The sequence below is a fragment of the Oncorhynchus keta genome, chromosome 28 (assembly GCF_023373465.1).
Source record: "Oncorhynchus keta strain PuntledgeMale-10-30-2019 chromosome 28, Oket_V2, whole genome shotgun sequence".
NCBI classification, from domain to species: domain Eukaryota; kingdom Metazoa; phylum Chordata; class Actinopteri; order Salmoniformes; family Salmonidae; genus Oncorhynchus; species Oncorhynchus keta.
Genome location: NC_068448.1, coordinates 21,532,645 through 21,554,406, shown reverse-complemented (window position 1 = coordinate 21,554,406; position 21,762 = coordinate 21,532,645). Strand labels below are relative to the sequence as shown.

Below are 21,762 nucleotides of genomic sequence, written 5' to 3'. Positions count from 1 at the left end.
CACCAGTAGCTAGTTAAAGTGTTTGTCGCAAATGTGGGAAATCCCCTTTCCACAGATGGAAAGATTGCCCAGCAAAGGATGCGTAATGCAGGAAATGTCACAGGAGAGGACACTTTTCAGCTGTCTGTCGATTAAAGCAAATGCATGAGGTCTCAGAGGAGGTACAGCAGGACAGCATCTTTATGGGAGAAGTAAAGGAAAACAATGCTGGCTGGCATTCAGACATTAAACTCATTGGGGAGGTTGTGTCATTTAAACTAGACACTGGGGCAGCAGTGACAGCTATCCCAACTGGGCTGTATAGCTATAGCAGAGATGGCCCTTTGCTCTCTACAAACGAAAAACTATATGGGCCCAGTAATAAGATTTTACCAGTGGTAGGGCAGTTGGTGATTAAACTGGAGAGTAAAGACAAAAGTGCCATGCAGCCTGTCTTCGTCATTGACTCTCTAGCCAGACCGTTGCTGGGGCTGCCAGCAATTGAAGCATTGCAACTCATTGAGAGAGTGAGCGAACTGGAGGACCCAGGTGAGGTTTTCAAAAAGAAATTCCCAAAAGTGTTTTCTGGTCTAGGAAGGATTGTTGACTACAAAATCCGCCTGAAAGAGGATGCTGTCCCCTATGCCCTTACCACCCCCCGCCGGGTGCCTTTCCCTTTATTGGCCAGAGTAAAGGAAGAGTTGGGGAGGATGGAAGAAATTGGGGCGGTGTCTAAAATAGAGAGTCCCACAGACTGGTGTGCAGGGATGGTGGTGGTCCCAAAAGCCAATGGGAAAATAAGGATCTGTGTTGACATGACGAAATTGAATGAGGCACTCTGCAGAGAGAGACACATCTTACCATCAGTGGAGCAGTCACTGGCTCAGTTGGATGGCAGCTGGAATAGAGCCATCACAGATATGGCCAGACCCCACAATGTGGCTGAAGTCAGGACCTTCTTAGGCATGGCCACATATGTGGGTAAGTTCCTTCCACAGTTCTCAGATACAACCAAACCTCTGAGAGACATACTAGCCAAAGAGAATGACTTGTCATGGGGTCACATGCAACAGGTAGCGTTTGACAAAATCAAAGGAGATCTGGCCTCACAGAGAGTGCTGCCCCAGTACCGTCCCCACGCTAAGACAAAAGTATCAGCAGATGCATCATCCTTTGAGCTAGGGGCGGTCCTTACACAGATGCAGGACAACATGGAGTGGGGTCCAATAGCATACATCTCCCGAAGCTTATCCGACACAGAGCAAAGATATGCTCAAGTGGAGAAGGAGGCGTTGGCTATCACATGGGCATGTGAAAGGCTCAGCCAATACCTTATTGGCCTGCAGTTTACAGTAGAGACTGACCACAAACCACTGTTGGCTCTGTTAGGGACAAAAGCACTGGACGACTTGCCTCCCAGAGTTAGGTGCTTCCGCCTCAGATTACTGAGGTTCACCTACAAGATGGTGTATGTGCCAGGAAAGGCACTGATCACAGCAGATGCATTCTCCAGGGCCCCAATTAAACGTCCATTATCAGAGGAGGAGCAATGTCTAGATGGTGAGGTACAGGTGTCCATTAATGCAATAAGGGACAGTCTACCTGCATCTCAGACCAAACTGCAGCAGATTGCAGAGGAGCAACAACGAGACCACATCTGCCAACAGATAGTGCAGCAGTGCAAAAAGGGATGGCCCAGGCAGGAGGAACTGCCTCAACTGCTGAAGCCCTATTGGGTGCACCAAAGTGACTTCCACTGTAATGGAGATCTTCTCATGAAAGGACAACGGATAGTTATCCCAGAGACTCTACAACCAGAAATGCTAGACAGAGTGCATTATGGACACATGGGGATAACCAAATGCAGACTGAGGGCTCAACAGTCAGTGTGGTGGCTTGGTCTGAGTACTCAGATTGCCAAGCTAGTGGCCCAGTGTGAGGTCTGTACAAAATGTCAACCTTGTCATCCGGAGCCAATGATGGCAACGGAGCTGCCAAAACTGCCATGGCAAAAGGTAGGGGCGGATATGTTCTATTGGAAAAATGACACTTATCTGCTAGTGGTAGATTACTACTCAAGATACATTGAAATAGCAAAGACACCCATAACCACATCAGCTGGTGTTATCAATGGATTAAAGTAAAAACATTTCCAGGCAAGGGGTCACTGAGGTCCTGGTTACAGATAACGCTCCCCAGTTCTCTGCAAACTCCTTTTCTGCTTTTGCCGCAGAATATGACTTCATACATGTGACCAGTAGCCCCTACCATGCACAGAGTAATGGTGAGGCAGAGAGAGCTGTGAAAACAGTCAAGGGACTGTCGTGGAGAATCTTAACAAAATGTAACACATACAAGAACTTGTGAATTCAATATAGGCTTTTAATACAAACATATCAGAAGCCTAGATGGTCAGCGGAGCACACCCTTGTCCAGAGCACTGGCTCTGATTGATACACATACAACATATGAGTCCATCCCACATGCAAATGAAGTTACTTCCCTCAGTCCATTTGCCACCATTATATCCCAATCTGTGCATCCTGCTTGTTCAGCTCGATAACGCCCATATCTGCTTTCAGTCAAGTTATAATGGTGACAGGACCTCTTCATGTCCCAAAAATAATACATGCCTATCTTATGCTATGAGCCCCCTTATGTTCAGCCTGGTGTGTTCTTTGGTATGTCTGTCCTTATTAGGACTCGTAGACTATGTGTCTCTTCTGACATTCCTTCAGCATCTTCATGTCCTAAAAATATATGGCCTATGTCTATAGTCCATCAGTTGGTCATTTGGCTGATCCCCTCCTTTGTATGTCCCTCTGACCTTGGTTTGTCCAGCTGTCCTATGCTCTCATGGCCTTACTCTGGCCTCCTGTCCTATACAATAGCCAATGCATTTGACCAGAATGGCAAATGCACTGTAAGTGTATCTTTCTCTTGTGTTACAGTATTATGTTCCTCCCTATATGTACATCTTTCTCCCACAGGACTGCTGAAAAAGAACAAGGATCCATACAGGGCTCTGTTAGCTTACAGAGTTACACCACTGCATCATGGGCAGCCTGCCGAGCTCCTGATGGGCAGGAGGCTGCGTTCCCCATTGCCTGTCTCGCCAGCTCAGCTTAAACCCCGATGGCCTAACAGGAAGGCCTTCGCTGAGAGGGACAAACGGGTGAAACAAACGCAAACTGGAGACTTTAATCGGAGCCACCGTGCTAAGGAGAGGCCAGAGCTGACCGAAGGTCAACGTGTGTGGATTAAAAACTCAAAGACACCAGCAATAGTGCTGAGGAAAGCAGATGCCTCACGCTCCTATGTGGTGGACACAGGCTCAGAAGAGGTACGAAGGAACAAACAGAACTCAAAGCTCTTCCATATCTACCAGCCACACAGACGGAGGCCACAGAACATGCACAAAAAGAGGGTGAAGGAGAGAGAATGCTCACAGAGCCACAAGCGCGCCAAAAAGGGATGTGAAGCCACCAGAGTGGCTGAAAGACTATGTTACGTGAAGAGAAAACATACTTTTGGGGACCATACCCAGCAAAAAGAGACTGTACCTAAGTTAATGTTCATACTGTGTGATTTAATGCTTTCATACTGTTTCAGGATGGGAAGTAGCATGTTAGAGAATAATACTGGTTTCCAAATTGCATTTCAGTTTTACTTCAGTGGTTATGCATGTTGAGTTCTTGTTCAAGGGAGAGGGGAAGATGTAGTAGGATGTCCCTTGCGGGTATCGGTACCTATGTAGGACATGCGAGGGTTAGGTTAATAAACAGGCTGGAGCTAGAACCTCGTTGTCGCGCGTCCTTGTTTTAGATCATACTACATTTGCAATTTCCAACTTGTTGTGTATTGTTTATGTCCAATAGCTACGTTTTAGCTATACTTTCTCTTCATATGACAAGGATTGAAAGGATTTGCCAGTACATTGTTGACTTTATTCATGATGATGACTGCTTGTCTAGCTTGCTAGCTAAGAAATTGAAAGTATGATGTTGACATGATCAGTCCCATCAAAGCTACGGTAGAAATAGGCATATATATATATATATTTTTTTTGGGGGGGGGTTAAACAGGTGGGGCTCAAAACAGGATGCCCCGAATGATGTGTCGCACCTGCTGATTTGTCATTACCATAGTCACTCTCCACTGGCTATGGTGCTGAAACTGCACTGATGCTCGTAAAGTTGCTTTCTACTAGCTTTGTTTATTGTCCCCCAAGGTTAAATCGGGGAGGGATTGTGGATCGGTCTCCATTGTCCTTCTGTCTCTCCATCTGTTAGTCACACGAGATATCTCGGACAGCACTGGCCCGATGTTTACGAAAGGTGGGTGAATTATGCGTTTTTCCATTGAAATCCTGCATTTACAAAATTACACTAATTGGCCCAAGGCGGGAGCTATAGTTATTAACTGATATTTGTGAGTCACACCAGAGAGGAATAGGCTAAGCGAGAGGGATAACTCGGAACAAAATCTGTCTTCTCCAGCAGGTGGCGTTTTTTATTTGGCACATGACATGGGAGTATAGGCTATATAAGGAGTGGATTAGCTAGAGACTGCAAAACTCGACATATAGGGCTACCGGCTGACCTGGCCAGTTAATCAAGCTTTCATATGGCCCGCTTGGGACAGTAGACTACATTTTTTTTTAAATATATAGGCTATATAAGCTACTTGTAATCATACATTCACAATCTTCCCAACAACTGACGCTTCACAATTGTTATCAACCTGCTTCCAAGCGGTGTCAATAATGTCAAAGCCTTCCCTGTTCATCTCAAGTGACGCCCTTCCTCAACTTCCTGGATACACCCGTTTAAGTAGAGGCGGGAAGCCCATCAATTCATTGTTGAACATCCGCACGCCATTCAAAAGTCCTCCACCTTTCAATCTTTTTTCATATCAGACATAGGGATGTCATTATTAGCAAATAAAGGTTTATGTAAGGTCCACGGACCATGTAGGCCTACACTATGGAGCTGCTTGCTTGTCAATACATGAACATTAGCCTATTTACACAAATCACTTGTTGGTTAAATACAAAAATCAATATTGTAATAATGCTATGCTGTAGTCTAGGCCTATATAATTGTTTAAAAATCAGATTAATTCCCGAAGCTGTTCATGAGCAATGTCGTTTATTTATTCGTTGAATATCAACTGTCAGGTGGCAAGAGCGCAGAACTATGGACACTGCTGATTGCTGCGCAGAATTAAATCTGTTCTAATAAACCCAGTCTCTGCGCAACAATCTTAAATGCAATCTCTGGAAAATACAACCGTTTTGATGGAAATTATTGAAAAAAAGCGGGATCCCAGCGTTACAGGGCTATAATTTATTTCTCAACTCCAATTGACAGCGTTTTACAATCTTTAGTGTCTATCATGACAATTTTAAAAAGTTACTGCGTGAAGCGCGTCAGCCATTTGCATGTTTTACGTAGGCCTCTATTAACTGTACAGTTCACACATTTACACTATTTATAAACATAACAATTACATGATTTTATGAATGCCAGTGGGAGTTTTTTTTAAGACATTATACAAGCAACAAGGTCATATTTAGTCTGTGACATAGCTAATGATTAGCCCTTTGGGGTAAACCATGTAGAGAAGCAACCTCATGCTTCAGCCATATAGCCATGATAATGAGTCAGACAGTTGATCATGCTTATTGATAAAATAGCACACCTGCCTGATCATATAGACCATCTAAAGATATTGCTTTTCATCAATATGTTACTAGGCTAATTTTTGGAGGGGAATATTACATTTTAAAGGGTTTAATATAGGCTATATGTCATCATTGAGAGGGGGGCATGGTTTCATTTTTGTTTTCCAAACAATCAGTGTAAATAAATATGTGATTTTATGGTTGGCTATAATATAAGGTATTTGCCCAAACTGCAAATTAAACGTGAAATCACCCAGATTTAAATTCTGTGTGCTTTCCTGATATCTTGGCCTGGGTCAGTAATTTTAAAATTCAGGCCAGTAGTTTTCACTTGGTACTGGCCCAGTGTGCCACTGGCAAATTTACCTGAATGTCAAGTCCTGGACTGGTACCCAGGCTAACTGCCCTCCATTTTTAAAGACATTTATTTTCATTGTTAGATATATAAAAGCTCATCTGTGGTCAACTAACATGTGTTAGTAACACAAGATATCTCAATTGGTCCAATGGGGGTCGCTGCATGATTCATGGGGGATGACATGTTTACTGTTGTCTTGTTTCGCTTTTCAATTTCAGGGACAATAGATAATGTTTTCAAAGTTCTACCAAGTGAAGCAACATTGAATTATAAATATTTTAAACCATCTTATTCTCAGACCTGGTGCACGAAGGCATAATTTAAAACATGTCAGAAACAAGTCATTTTTTCATGGGCACATTGTAGTTAGGCCTGCAATTCTCTACACAAACCATTTTGTTAGACTGACATTATATCCTCCACAGATATACACACTAAGTTATTGGCAGTGTCTTTGTGTGGGTCATACATGAGTGACTTCGGACAAATTCCACAAGTCCACACGGTTGGCTTCTCCAAACATGAGGAATACTCCGAGGCCCATGGTATTCACCATTGTGAAGAGTGAGAACACGTAACCCCAGGAAGCTGTGACCTCAATCAGGTATCCAGAAACATAGACCAGCACCAGACCTGTGGGATACACAAACTGGTCTCATTTACACAGTCAAATACAGTACATAGGCCTATAATACACTTAACCGTGAGCATTATATCATTCTGATGTACAGTATACATGGGGGATTGATATTTAATACCTACCTGTGAAAGCTCCACACATATTCATAAATCCTGTGGAGAAAAAAATATATTCATTTTTGGGAACAAAATATTTGTTTATCAATCAAAATGGAACAGGAAGACAATGATACCCAAAGACACTGACAGTGTCCAGTTAAGATAAATTCATATTTACAATGACGGCCTACAACGGCCAAACCCAGACGACGCTGGGCACAATTGGTCCAGCGATGTCCGGGTTTGGCAGGTGTTGGCCGTCAGTGTAAAATAAGAATAGTTAAATAAAGGTTCAATTTTAAAATTGTTTTAAAAAACTGACCAAACAAGGCTCCAGCGCACGATGGGGCTAGGTCCTGTACATTCACAGACACACCACTAGCACATGGGGACAATGGCAACGGGTTAGTATACTAGTATACTTCTAGTATACTTCTCATCCAGTAATACGGGTATACCTCTATTATGTGGATTGAATAATGTTACATGAACACACACAGAAACAAACCTGCTGTTGAAGGTGGCCAGGCCCACAGCAGCAGAGACAAAGATCACAGCGGAAGGGAATGAGAGTGGCCTGCAGAGTAGCAGGAGGAACACACTGGACACACCCATGGACATGAACTGTATGAGGAGAGAGAGAAACACACTGATCGACTTGTTTAAAGATGTCCTCTAGCGATTTATGAACATTTCATTTTGAAAAGCGATAACCAAAGTATAAAGACAGTAAAGTACACACATTGAAGGGTAAAAAAAAAATGTTTTGAGCAAAATTGTGTTTTTCAGACACAAGTGCAAACTTCAAGGGAGTAGGACATTTAAGGAGTCATTTTGATGGGAATCTGTGATGTCATCAGCCTCACCCTTGCTTGAGGGACAATAGAGAACTAAAGAGGAAAAGCACACCCCCCACTTGTGCTATGTCAATATCTTTTGTAAAGTAAATCAGGTGATAAAGAGGTGAAAAATAGACTGGAGTGCCACTTTAACTTAAATTCCCCATTTCAAGAGATAGAGTGCTTTGCAAAGGTATCCACCCCCCTTGGCATTTTCATATTTTGTTGCATTACAACCTGTAATTTAAATGGATTTTTACTTGAATTTCATGTAATGGACGTACACAAAATAGTTCAAATTGGTGAATTGAAATGAAAAAAAAATGTATTGTTTCAAAAATTCTAAAAAAAAAAAAAATGAAAAGTGGTGCGTCAGAACAATTGTAGAGAGAATGAATTATTTCAGCTTGTATTTCTTTCATCACATTCCCAGTGGGTCAGAAGTTGACATACACTCAATTAGTATTTGGTAGCAGTGCCTTTTGATTAACTTGGGTCAAGCGTTTCGGGTAGCCTACCACAAGCTTCCCACAAGTTGAGTGAATTTTGTCCCATTCCTCCTGAAAGAGCTGGTGTAACGGAGTCAGGTTTGTAGGCCCCCTTGCTCGCACACACGTTTTCAGTTCTGCACACAAATTGTCTATGGGGTTGAGGTCAGGGCTTTGTGATGGCCACTCCAACACCTTGACTTTGTGAAATAATGAAATAATGTGAAATAATCTGTCTGTAAACAATTGTTGGAAAAATGACTTGTGTCATGCAAAGTATATGTCCTAATCGACTTCCATAGTTTGTTAAAAATACATTTGTGAAGTGGTTGAAAAACAAGTTTTAATGACTCCAACTTAAGTGTATGTAAACTTCCGACTTCAACTGTATATATTCACCCCCTTTTCTATGAAGCCCTTAAATAAGATCTGTTGCAATCAATTACCTTCAGAAGTCACAACATAATTAGTTAAATAAAGTCCACCTGTGTGCAATCTAAGTGTCACATGATATGTCACATGATCTCAGTAAATATACACCTGTTTTGAAAGGCCCCAGAGTCTGCAACACCACTAAGCAAGGGGACCATCAAGCAAGCAGCACCATGAAGACCAAGGAGCTCTCCAAACAGGTCAGGGACAAAGTGGGGGAGAAGTACAGATCAGGGTTGGGTGATGAAAAAATATCCAAAACTTTGAACATCCCACGGAGCACCATTAAATCCATTGTAAAAAAAATATATATTTTGGCACCACAACAAACCTGCCAAGAGAGGGCCACCCACAAAAACTCATGGACCATGCAAGGAGGGCATTAATCAGAGAGGCAACAAAGAGACCAAAGATAACCCTGAAGGAGCTGCGAAGCTCCACAGAGGAGATTGGAGTAACTGTCCACAGGACCCCTTTAAGCCGTACACTCCACAGAATTGGACTTTACCTAAGAGTGGCCAGAACAAAAGCCATTGCTTAAAGAAGAAAATAAGCAAACACGTGTGGTGTTTGCCAAAAGGCATTTGGGAGACTCCCCATACATATGGAAGAAGGTTCTCTGGTCAGATGAGACTAAAATTGAGCTTTTTGGCAATCAAGGAAAACGCTATGTTTGGCGCAAACCCAACACCTCTCATCACACCGAGAAAACCATCCCCACAGGGATGGTTTTCATTGGCAGGGACTGGGAAACTGGTCAGAATTGAAGAAATGATGGATGCTGATAAATACAGGGACATTCTTGAGGGAAACCTGTTTTGGTCTTACAGAGATTTGAGACTGGGATGGAGGTTCACCTTCCAGCAGGACAATGACCCTGAGAATTCTGCTAAAGCAACACTCGAGTGGTTTAAGGGGAAACATTTCAATGTCTTGGATTGGCCTAGTCAAAGCCCAGACCTCAATCCAATTGTGAATCTGTGGTATGACTTAAATATTGCTGTACACCAGCGGAACCCATCTAACTTGAAGGAGCTGTAACTTGAAGAATGGGCAAAAATCCCACTGGCTAGATGTGCCAAGCTTATAGAAACATACCCCAAGAGACTTGCAGCTGTAATTGCTGCAAAAGGTGGCTCTATAAAGTATTGACTTTGGGTGGGGGGGGGTGAATAGTTATGAATGCTCATGGTTTCAGTTTTTTATCTTATTTCTTCTTTGTCTCACAAGAAAAAACTATTTGCATCTTCAAAGTGGTATGCATGCCGTGTACATCAAATGACACAAACCCCCAAAAGTCCATGTCAATTCCAGGTTGTAAGGCAACAAAATAGGAAAAATGCCAATGGGGGTGAAAACTTTCACAAGCCACTGGACTGTAACTAATCCTGTTATGTCACATAAGAAATTATTGAGACCCTTGACAAAGATGAGCAATAATGACTGTATGAAATAAATAATGCAAATACTGAGCTATATTGTATGATTAAAAAAAGGGAAATTATATAATTTTTCTCAAAAACATAGGGATCAAGATGATTGACATCCTTAACTAAGCTTATAAAGTAGTCAAAAGTTCAGTATTTGGTAGCATATTCCTATCCCGCAATGACTACATAAAGCTTGTGACTCTACTCTACTTGTTGGATGCATTTGCAGTTCGTTTTGATCGTGTCTCAAATTATTTCATGTCATTAATGTCACCTGCGCTCCAGCAGGTGCATCTCACCGATCATCCCTAAAGCCAACACCTCATTTGGCCGCCTTTCGTTCCAGTTCTCTGCTGCCTGTGACTGGAACAAATGGCAAAAATCGCTGAAGTTGGGAGACATTTATCTCCCTCACCAACTTCAAACATTTTTTATCTGAGCAGCTAACCGATCGCTGCAGCTGTACATAGTCTATCGGTAAATAGCCCACCCATTTTTACCTACCTCATCCCCATACTGTTTTTATTTATTTACTTTTCTGCTCTTTTGCACACCAATATCTCTACCTGTACATGACCATCTGATCATTTATCACTCCAGTGTTAATCCGTAAAATTGTAATTATTTGCCTACCTCCTCATGCCTTTTGCACACAATGTATATAGACTCTTTTTTTTTCTACTGTGATATTGACTTGTTAATTGTTTACTCCATGTGTAACTCTGTGTTGTCTGTTCACACAGCTATGCTTTATCTTGGCCAGGTCGCAGTTGCAAATGAGAACTTGTTCTCAACTAGCCTACCTGGTTAAATAAAGGTGAAATAAAATGGAAAAAATATATATATATATATTGTTGTATGTCATTATAGTGGATGATAGCATGATTACGGATCATCCTGAATGAATTGTGAGAAAGTTACAGAGTGTCACAGATAAGACATGCTCACCTCCCCTGTTATTGATAATGTCTTAGGGGTATGATCTTTGACCCTCTGTATTTCTCAATCATTATTATTCATGATTCATTCAGGATTATCCATAATCATGGTATCATCCACATTAATGTAGAAGTTTTTTATTCTTATTTTCAATAAAAGTGACTCTAAAATTACACAATATATTTTTACAATTACTTTCTATTGGGTACAAAATAATCTGAAACAACCGAAACTAACTGCAAATGCACCCAACAAGTTTGTAGAGTCTCAAGCTTGATGTAGCCATTCATTGCGTGCTAGGAATATGGGACCAAAGACTAAACTTTATTTATAAGAATCTTTAAGGGTGTCAATAATTTTCACCCCTACCTTTTTTGAGAAAAAAGTATTATCTTTCTCTGAGCAAATGTTGAAATTATTATAATAATTTTTTAACAGTTTTTTCATTATCCATTTTATACAGTCATTATTGCTAATCTTTTTCAAGGGTGTCAATAATTCCAGACCTATGTTAGTCAGGGGAAATAATTGCCTGAGCCCCAAGGATATGTCTGATTGCCTTGACTGGCATGAAAATGGGGAGCTCGAACCTGTCTGAACAAATCTCTTATGTATACCTGTACTTTTTCTCTGTCCACAGACCACTGAATATTGGGTTCAGTTACACAAGAATAGAAGTTAGCGATTCTAAACCAGGTAGGCTTACCTGCATCATCTTCCTAACAGATGATGTTCGAAATCCTAGAACAAAAAAACAGTTTGTTACTATGAAATGGCTTCAATCACTTACTAAGGAAGCAGCAAAACAAACAAATGTTGTACTCTAATCTGTCATTCTTGTACCCTGCTGAATGAGGTGATCCGAAATTATGCCTCCAAAGAGCGCAGACGCGATTGCAACCAACCATGGAATTACGTTACACACCCATCCCTGGAATAACATATATTAGAAGTATGAGTTACAATACAGATTACACTAAATTGCAATGGGTACACTATTTATTATTTTGGGTGAAGAAGGCCAGTATAGGTAAGACATGCTTTTTGGATATAAGGTAAAGAAAGTGGCTGAAGAGATAAAGGTTTAATACCTTGGCGTGCGGATATGTATCTTTGAAAAAGGTTGGTAGCCATGACATCAATGAGTAACAAGTACTGCTGAAGCATAGGTGAGCAAAGACCATGGCACTGAAGAGATGTGAAAGAGGGAGAACAAGAGACTAAAAAAAGCAGTAGAGCCAGGCAAGCAGGCAACATACAAGAAGTTGCAAAACATTTGCATAACATCCACGTGCCATACTGTATTACATCCACCATCAATATATGCAAAAATGTAAGCTGTACCACACAGAGGGCTCTTTGAACATTTTTAGCCAGCGTTTCTTTGACAGACCCGAACTGGATCCATGGCTTGACAGCACTTGGATTGTGTTCATTTGACCTGCAACCGAAACACACATTACCATATAAAGCAGTATGATTATAGCAGCCAACCTCTTGAATCATACATAACAACCACGTCATTCAGTGAAACAACTAACATGTATAATACATGCATTACATTTTGTAGATACTTTCAAACTAGAAATATATTATAGAAGCCTACCTCATATGAAATCTAGAACCATTTAATTCAATGAAACAATTATTACATACAACACATCCAATGCACATTTTTTGATTCTTTAAAACAAAATATATTCATGCACAAAGCACCAGTTCTATAGATTATTATATTGCTACCCTAGAGTACCTCTCAGTAGAAATCTCCACACAGTCAATGACCACAGTCCCGAGAGCAGACCAGCGCCATAGAACACACTCTCCCAGCCATAGCGTTCCAACATCACGGACCCCAGTCCTCCCACCATCAGTGTTCTGACTCACAAGCATAGAAGCACAATGAGGAAGAAGCATTTAGAACATATTTCAGATGAAGCTATTTATGATTAAATTATTAATCAGAGATGGATGTTGGTATAATTAGAGACCTGTGTTCAGTTATTACATGTATAACTTACCCCATATAAGAGCCACTGCCCATGGTACTCATCAGAAAGCCTCTTTCCCCTTCATCCACTCGTTGGGAACAAAGACTGGCCAAAGAGGGGTAGTGGACACCTGAGAGAAAGCAGCTGTTATCAAAGTTACCAAACCATTCCAAAAGAGGAGACAGAGGGTAGAGACTTTCCCTGTTTCCACCCTCTCACCTTGTAATAGCCCCATAAGGAATCTGGCAACCGTCATGGAGGTGAGGGAACTGATGCCCAGTTGCGCCAACAGAGGGGTGCATGCTGTAATGGAAGCCCAGGATGTAGTGGCAAGAAGTAGGACCCGTTCACCACCAATTCTGGCAAAACAAACAATCATGAGCAGAGTCAGAGCAGTCTTCACAGCACACAAGAAATGTGATTTCCAGCTTCTAACATGGACATTATATAACAGGCAATCACTCAAGCTCAAATAATACAAATCCCAATCCCAATAGGTAGCCATTGTTTCTCTCATTCACACCACCAGAGGTTGACCCACCTGTCACTGACATGACCTCCCAGCACCTGAGTGAAGCAGTAACCCCAGAAGAAGCCCCCCATTACCACACCCGACTGCGTCTTGCTCCAGCCAAATGTGGTGGCCATGTTGACAGCACAGATTGGCATGGCCATCCTGGCACAGTAAAGGAGACACGTGCCCAAGAAGAGCATCACCGTCCACTTTTGAGCCAATGGTCTGGGGGCAAATAGCAAGAAAGAGAGGGAGAGGTAATGATGGATGAGAATACTGATAATCTACATTACACTATATGTAAAAACCAGATAATTGGTCTATTATCATTTCATCCCCTACAGAACATCATGTATAAGTAGTGCTGAGCGATTAACCAAAATTTCAGTTATTTTTCGTTTTTTAAACAACTTTTAAACAACAACTGACTGACATCAGTTCAATGATTTGAATTCCATTTCGTTTAAAAAAATATATTTTGTGAACTCAATGCGCACATCGCATAGTTTCTCTAGAGATAAAGATCCAGCCTGAACTGTGCTATGTAGTAGGGAGTTGTAGTTTCCAACAGACCAATATTCTGCACATTTGGTAATTAACTACAATTACAATAATCCATTGGTCATTTACTTGTCTTGGTCTGAGTTGATTTATTCTACTCAAGAATAATGCAGACAGTGAGGTGACATAGAGCATAGCCGTAGGAAGTAGTTTCAGGGTGTTTAAAAAAAAGATTGAATCTGAACCAACCTCAAAAAGCACAAATAGCTCAGCACTATGTATCAGTAGAGAAGACAGCAAACCAGTTTTTCTGACTACATCAAGTAGTGGCCTTAATGAAGCCACCAGCATTGGATAAAAGTTTCAGCAGACAGAGCAAGCTAAAATATTTTTTATTATATTTTGTGTGATGTCTAATTTAAAGACAAACAGGGATCTAGTTTAATATTAGATACTTCTGTTAAGTTACATAGAGCAGTAAAACACTACAAATATGTGCAAATTAATTGAAAGTGTGACCAAGATCTAAATCTACTTTCACATTGGAGCTTCTAACAACCATTGTGAATGTTGTGAACACACAGAAACTCTAGCCTGGTCCCAGATATTTATGTGTTATCCTGTCAGCTCCTTGTCACTGGAATGACAGGGAGTTGACATGATCACACAAACAGATCTGGGACCAGGCTACCGAAACACATATTGAACCCAAGATAAGTGTTTACAGTGGTGTAAAGTAATTAAGTAAAAATACTCACTAAATGGACTCACTAAACAGACATGCTTCCCTTTGTAAATTATGCCTGAGTGTTGGAGTGTGCCCCTGGCTATCCGTAAATTAAAATAACAAGAAAATGGTGCCATCTGGTTTGCTTAACATAAGCAATTCAAAATGATTTATATATACACTGCTCAAAAAAATAAAGGGAACACTTAAACAACACAATGTAACTCCAAGTCAATCACACTTCTGTGAAATCAAACTGTCCACTTTAGGAAGCAACACTGATTGACAATACATTTCACATGCTGTTGTGCAAATGGAATAGACAACAAGTGGAAATTATAGGCAATTAGCGAGACACCCCCAATAAAGGAGTGGTTCTGCAGGTGGTGACCACAGACCACTTCTCAGTTCCTATGCTTCCTGGCTGATGTTTTGGTCACTTTTGAATACTGGCGGTGCTTTCACTCTAGTGGTAGCATGAGACAGAGTCTACAACCCACACAAGTGGCTCAGGTAGTGCAGCTCATCCAGGATGGTACATCAATGCGAGCGATACCAGGAGACAGGCCAGTACATCAGGAGACGTGGAGGAGGCCGTAGGAGGGCAACAACCCAGCAGCAGGACCACTACCTCCGCCTTTGTGCAAGGAGGAGCAGGAGGAGCACTGCCAGAGACATGCAAAATGACCTCCAGCAGGCCACAAATGTGCATGTGTCTGCTCAAACGGTCAGAAACAGACTCCATGAGGGTGGTATGAGGGCCCGACGTCCACAGGTGGGGGTTGTGCTTACAGCCCAACACCGTGCAGGATGTTTGGCATTTGCCAGAGAACACCAAGATTGGCAAATTTGCCACTGGTGCCCTGTGCTCTTCACAGATGAAAGCAGGTTCACACTGAGCACGTGTGACAGACGTGACAGTCTGGAGACGCCATGGAAAACGTTCTGCTGCCTGCAACATCCTCCAGCATGACCGGTTTGGCGGTGGGTCAGCATTTCTTTGGGGGGCCGCACAGCCCTCCATGTGCTCGCCAGAGGTAGCCTGACTGCCATTAGGTACCGAGATGAGATCCTCAGACCCCTTGTGAGACCATATGCTGGTGCGGTTGGCCCTGGGTTCCTCCTAATGCAAGACAATGCTAGACCCCATGTGGCTGGAGTGTGTCAGCAGTTCCTGCAAGAGGAAGGCATTGATGCTATGGACTGGCCCGCACGTTCCCCAGACCTGAATCCAATTGAGCACATCTGGGACATCATGTCTCGCTCCATCTACCAACGCCACGTAGCACCACAGACTGTCCAGGAGTTGGAGGATGCTTTAGTCCAGGTCTGGGAGGAGATCCCTCAGGAGACTATCCGCCACCTCATCAGGAGCATATCCAGGCGTTGTAGGGAGGTCATACAGGCACGTAGAGGCCACACGCTCTACTGAGCCTCATTTAGACTTGTTTTAAGGACATTACATCAAAGTTGGATCAGCCTGTAGTGTGGTTTTCCAATTTAATTTTGAGTGCGTCTCCAAATCCAGACTTCCATGGGTTGATAAATTTGATTTCCATTGATCATTTTTGTGTGATTTTGTTGTCAGCACATTCAACTATGTAAAGAAAAAGTATTTAATAAGAATATTTAATTCATTCAGATCTAGGATGTGTTATTTTAGTGTTCCCTTTATTTTTTTTGAGCAGTGTATTTATAAACTGTGTGGTTTGAGCCCTGAATGCTGATTGACTGAGAGCCATGTTATATCAGACCGTATACCATGGATATGACAAAACATTTATTTTTACTGCTCTAATTGTTGGTTACCAGTTTATAATAGCAATAAGGCACCTCGGGGGTTTGTGATATATGGCCAATATACCACGGTTAAGGGCTGTGTCCATGCAGTCCGCGTTGTGTCATTCTAAGAACGGCCCTTAGCTGTGGTATGTTGGCCATTTACCACACCTCCTCGGGGCTTATTACTTAAATATATATAAATATATATGTACAGTCGTGGCCAAAAGTTTTGAGAATGACACAAATATACATTTTCACAAAGTCTGCTGCCTCAGTTTGTATGATGGCAATTTGCATATACTCCAGAATGTTATGAAGAGTGATCAAATGAATTGCAATTAATTGCAAATTCCCTCTCTGCCATGCAAATGAACTGAATCCCCCAAAAACATTTCCACTGCATTTCAGCCCTGCCACAAAAGGACCAGCTGACATCATGCCAGTGATTCTTTCGTTAACACAGGTGTGAGTGTTGACGAGGACCAGGCTGGAGATCACTCTGTCATGCTGATTGAATTCGAATAACAACCTGGAAGCTTCAAAAGGAGGGGGGTGCTTGGAATCATTGTTCTTCCACCATGGTTACCTGCAAGGAAACACGTGCCATCACCATTGCTTTGCACAAAAAGGGCTCCACAGGCAAGGATATTGCTGCCAGTAAGATTGCACCTAAATCAACAATTTATCAGATCATCAAGAACTTCAAGGAGAGCAGTTCAATTGTTGTGAAGAAGGCTTCAGGGCACCCAAGAAAGTCCAGCAAGCGCCAGCAAGCGCCAGGACCGTCTCCTAAAGTTGATTCAGCTGCGAGGCACCACCAGTACAGAGCTTGCTCAGGATTGGCAGCAGGCAGGTGTGAGTGCATCTGCACGCACAGTGAGGCGAAGACTTTTGCAGGATGGCCTGGTGTCAAGAAGGGCAGCAAAGAAGCCACTTCACTCCAGGAAAAACATCAGGGACAGACTGATATTCTGGAAAATGTACAGGGATTGGAATGCTGAGGACATGGGTAAAGTAATTTTCTCTGATGAATCCCCTTTCCGGAGAAGACAAGGTGAGCACTACCAGCAGTCCTGTGTCATGCCAACAGTAAAGCATCCTGAGACCATTAATGTGTGGGGTTGCTTCTCAGCCAAGGGAGTGGGCTCACTCACAATTTTTCCTAAGAACACAGCCATGAATAAAGAATGGTACAAACACATTGTCACGCCTTGGTCTTAGTATTTTGTGTTTTCTTTAATTATTTGTTCAGGCCAGGGTGTGACATGGGTTTATTGTATTGTCGTATTGGGGTTTTTGTAGGCATTGGGATTGTGGTTGATTAGGGGTGTGTCTAGTATAGGCTTGGCTGCCTGAGGCGGTTCTCAATCAGAGTCAGGTGATTCTTGTTGTCTCTGATGGGGAACCATATTTAGGTAGCCTGTGTTTCACTTTGTATTTTGTGGGTGATTGTTCCTGTCTCTGTGTAGTTTCACCAGATAGGCTGTAATTAGGTTTTCACGTTCCGTTTGTTGTTTTGCTTTTGTAGAAGTTATTTTATGTATCGCTCTTCATTTATTAAAGAGATGAGTAACCAGCATGCTGCATTTCGGTCTGACTCTCTTTCTACAAACGAAGAACGCCGTTACAGAATCACCCACCACACACGGACCGAGTGGCGTGGTAACAGGCAGCAGGAGCTGCGAAGGTAGGACGTTATGGACAGCAAAAGCTTGGAGTATACGACGTGGGAAGAAATAGACAGGTGGGCGGTCGACCCAGAGAGAGTGCCGGAGCCCGTCTGGGATTCGCTGGAGCAGTGCGAAGAGGGCTATAGGAGAATGGAGTCGAAGAGAAAGACACGGCGGCGCAGAAAGAAACCCGAAAGTCACCCCCAAAAATGTATTGGGGGAGGGCTCAGGGAGAGAGTGGCAGAGTCAGGAGTCAGACCTGAGCCAACTCTCCCTGTTAATCGTGAGGAGCAGCGATCAAAGGACTTCTGGACTTGGGAGGAGATATTAGACGGAAAAGGACCCTGGGCTCAGCCTGGAGAATATCGCCGTCCCAAGGAAGAACTGGAGGCGGATAAAGCGGAGAGGCGCTGGTATGAGGAGGCAACACGGCGACGCGGATGGAAGCCCGAAAAGCAGCCCAAAAAAATTATTGGTGGGGGGCTTACAGGGAGTATGGCTACGCCAGGTAGGAGTCCTGCGCAAACTCCCTGTGCTTACCAGGGGGCTAGAGAGACCGGGCAGGCACCGTGTTATGCTATGGAGGGCACGGTGTTTCCAGTGTGGGTGCATAGCCCGGTGCGGTTCATACCAGCCCTTCGTATTGGCCGGGCTAGAGTGGGCATCGAGCCAGGTAAGGTTGGGCAGGCTCGGTGCTCAAGAGCTCCAGTGCGCCTGCACGGTCCGGTCTATCCAGAGCCACCTCCACACACCAGTCCTCCGGTAGCAGCTCCCCGCACCAGGCTTCCTGTGCGTGTCCTCGCTCCAGTATCACCAGTGCCAGCACCACGCATCAGGCCTACAGTACGCCTCGCCTCTCCTGTGCTGTCGGAGTCTCTCGCCTGTTCAGCGCTATCAGAGCCTTCCTCCTCTACAGCGCTGCTGGAGTCTCCTGTCTGTTCAGCGCTATCAGAGCTTTCCTCCTCTACAGCGCTGCTGGAGTCTCCTGTCTGTTCAGCGCTATCAGAGCCTTTCTCCTCTCCTGCGCTGTCGGAGTCTCCCGCCTGTTCAGCGCTATCAGAGCCTTCCTCCTCTACAGCGCTGCCGGAGCCTCCTGCCTGTTCGAAGCAGCCAGAGCTGTCAGTCTGCATGAAGAAGCCAGAGCTGTCAGTTTGCAAGGAGCTGTCAGTCTGCAAGGAGCTGTCAGTCTGCAAGGAGCTGCCAGTCTGCAGGGTGCTGTCAGCCTGCATGGAGCAGTCAGAGCTGTCAGTCTGTATGAAGCAGCCAGAGCTGTCAGTCTGCATAAAGCAGCCAGAGCTGTCAGTCTTTATGAAGCAGTCAGAGCTGTCAGCCTGCATGGAGCAGTCAGAGATGTCAGTCTGCATGAAGCAGCCAGAGCTGTCAGTCTGCATGAAGCAGCCTGAGCTATCAGTCTGCATGAAGCAGCCAGAGCTGTCAGTCTGTATGAAGCAGCCAGAGATGTCAGTCTGCATGAAGCAGCCAGAGCTGCCAGTCTGCAAGGAGCTGTCAGTCTGCAAGGAGCTGGCAGCCTGCATGGAGCAGCCAGAGCTGTCCGTCTGCAAGGAGCTGTCAGTCTGCAAAGAGCTGCCAGTCTGCAAGGAGCTGCCAGTCAACCAGATCCTTCCAGATCTGCCAGTCAACCAGTCTCTTCCAGATCTGCCAGTCAACCAGTCTCTTCCAGATCTGCCAGTCAACCAGTCTCTTCCAGATCTGCCAGTCAACCAGTCTCTTCCAGATCTGCTAGTCAACCAGATTCTTCCAGATCTGCCAGTCAACCAGTCTCTTCCAGATCTGCCAGTCAACCAGTCTCTTCCAGATCTGCTAGTCAACCAGAATCTTCCAGATCCGCCAGCCAGCCAGGATCTACCGGAGCCTACTACCTGCCTGAGCTTCATCTCAGTACTGGGCTTTCTCTCAGTACTGGGCTTTCTCTCAGTACTGGGCTGCCCCTCAGTTCCAGGCTGCCCCTCAGTCCCGAGCTGCCCCTCAGTCCCGAGCTGTCCCTCAGTCCCGAGCTGCCCCTCAGTCCCGAGCTGCTCCTCAGTTCAGTGGGGTTCTGGGTGAGGACTATTAGGCCATGGTCAGCGGCGAGGGTGGATTATCCCAGGACGCGAAGGGGAGGAACTATGACTTTAATGGAGTGGGGTCCACGTCCCGAGCCGGAACCGCCACCATGGACAGACGCCCACCCGGACCCTCCCTATGGTTAGTATTTTGTGTTTTCTTTAATTATTTGTTCAGGCCAGGGTGTGACATGGGTTTATTGTACTGTCGTATTGGGGTTTTTGTAGGCACTGGGATTGTGGTTGATTAGGGGTGTGTCTAGTATAAGCTTGGCTGCCTGAGGCGGTTCTCAATCAGAGTCAGGTGATTCTTGTTGTCTCTGATGGGGAACCGTATTTAGGTAGCCTGTGTTTCACTTTGTATTTCGTGGGTGATTGTTCCTGTCTCTGTGTAGTTTCACCAGATAGGCTGTAATTAGGTTTTCACGTTCCGTTTGTTGTTTTGCTTTTGTAGAAGTTATTTCATGTATCGCTCTTCATTTATTAAAGATATGAGTAACCACCACGCTGCATTTCGGTCCGACTCTCTTTCTACAAACGAAGAACGCCGTTACACACATCCTCCGAGAGCAACTTCTTCCAACCATCCAGGGACAGTTTGGTGACGAACAATGCCTTTTCCAGCATGATGGAGCACCTTGCCATAAGGCAAAAGTGATAAGTGACTCGGGAACAAAACATTGACTGTATTTTCCTGGTCCAAGGCCAGGAAACTCCCCAGACTTTAATCCCATTGAGAACTTGTGGTCAATCCTCAAGAGGCGGGTGGACAAACAAAACCCCACAAATTCTGACAAACTCCAATGGGCTGCCATCAGTCTGATGTGGCCCAGAAGTTAATTGACAGCATGCCAGGGCAGAGGTCTTGAAAAAGAATGGTCAACACTGTAAACCCAAATATTGACTCTTTGCATCAACTTCATGTAATTGTCAATAAAAGCCTTTGATACTTATGAAACGCTTGTAAATATAGTTCAGTATTCCATAGTAACATCTGACAAAAATATCGAGACACTGAAGCGGCAACCTTTGTGGAAATTAATATTTGTCATTCTCAAAACTTTTGGCCACGACTGTATATTTCAATACCAAATACTTTTGAGACTTTTATGTATTATAAAAAAAAACATTGCTTGACATGTCTATTTTCACCACGTAACCGCTACAGTGAAGACGTTTTCAGCTTCTGCCATAGGCAAAGCACCGAAAGCATAATCCAACTCCTTACCTGGGCCATATCGCAGTCTGCCGCTGTGGTTCCTCTCCCTCCGAACCATTGTGTGCGAATACTTTGTTAGGAATATTTTTCCCGGGAACTTCCAAGTTATGTTTAGTTTCACCAAATATTTGCCACAATGCCATTCAATGTCTGGTGTATTTTCAAATTCGCCGTCCACAGCTCTACACGTAGATTTCGTCGGGAAACGTGCGCTTTGATTAAATAATATATGGACACAGCCTTGGGTAACAAGCTGGACAGGTAAAACTAGTGGGCAACATGAAACATGCATATCTCTCTGACAGCTTGACTGGGCTGAATGACTGGTTTCTTGCAATCAGTGCAACACAGAACGCGTTCCAGCTCGTCTAGTTTGTAAATAGCGGCAGCCAATGAACAATGTGTG

General features: G+C 43.7%; 1 protein-coding gene across 1 annotated transcript; it reads right to left on the bottom strand.

The window, feature by feature from the left end:
• Positions 1-5,304: 5,304 nt before the first annotated feature.
• On the bottom strand, positions 5,305-21,673 carry LOC118360819 (solute carrier family 17 member 9-like). The gene is made up of 13 exons (XM_035740256.2): positions 21,366-21,673; positions 13,422-13,619; positions 13,100-13,239; positions 12,911-13,010; positions 12,643-12,767; positions 12,234-12,330; positions 11,981-12,077; positions 11,733-11,820; positions 11,596-11,630; positions 7,270-7,385; positions 7,084-7,139; positions 6,786-6,815; positions 5,305-6,656 (listed from the first exon to the last, which is right to left on the bottom strand). The coding sequence occupies exons 1-13, from the start codon at positions 21,497-21,499 to the stop codon at positions 6,487-6,489; spliced, it is 1,386 nt and encodes a 461-aa protein (XP_035596149.1). The 5' UTR covers positions 21,500-21,673; the 3' UTR covers positions 5,305-6,486.
• Positions 21,674-21,762: the final 89 nt, after the last annotated feature.

What these genes read in the sequence shown, in the direction of transcription:
- LOC118360819 (XM_035740256.2), bottom strand. Translation starts at nt 21,499, where the DNA reads ATGGCATTGTGGCAAATATTTGGTGAAACTAAACATAACTTGGAAGTT. An exon ending in CAGACTGCGATATGGCCCAG is followed by an intron (nt 13,620 to 21,365) that starts GTAAGGAGTTGG and finishes ATTTGCCCCCAG; the next exon opens with ACCATTGGCTCAAAAGTGGA. An exon ending in ATACATATCCGCACGCCAAG is followed by an intron (nt 11,821 to 11,980) that starts GTATTAAACCTT and finishes ATGTTATTCCAG; the next exon opens with GGATGGGTGTGTAACGTAAT.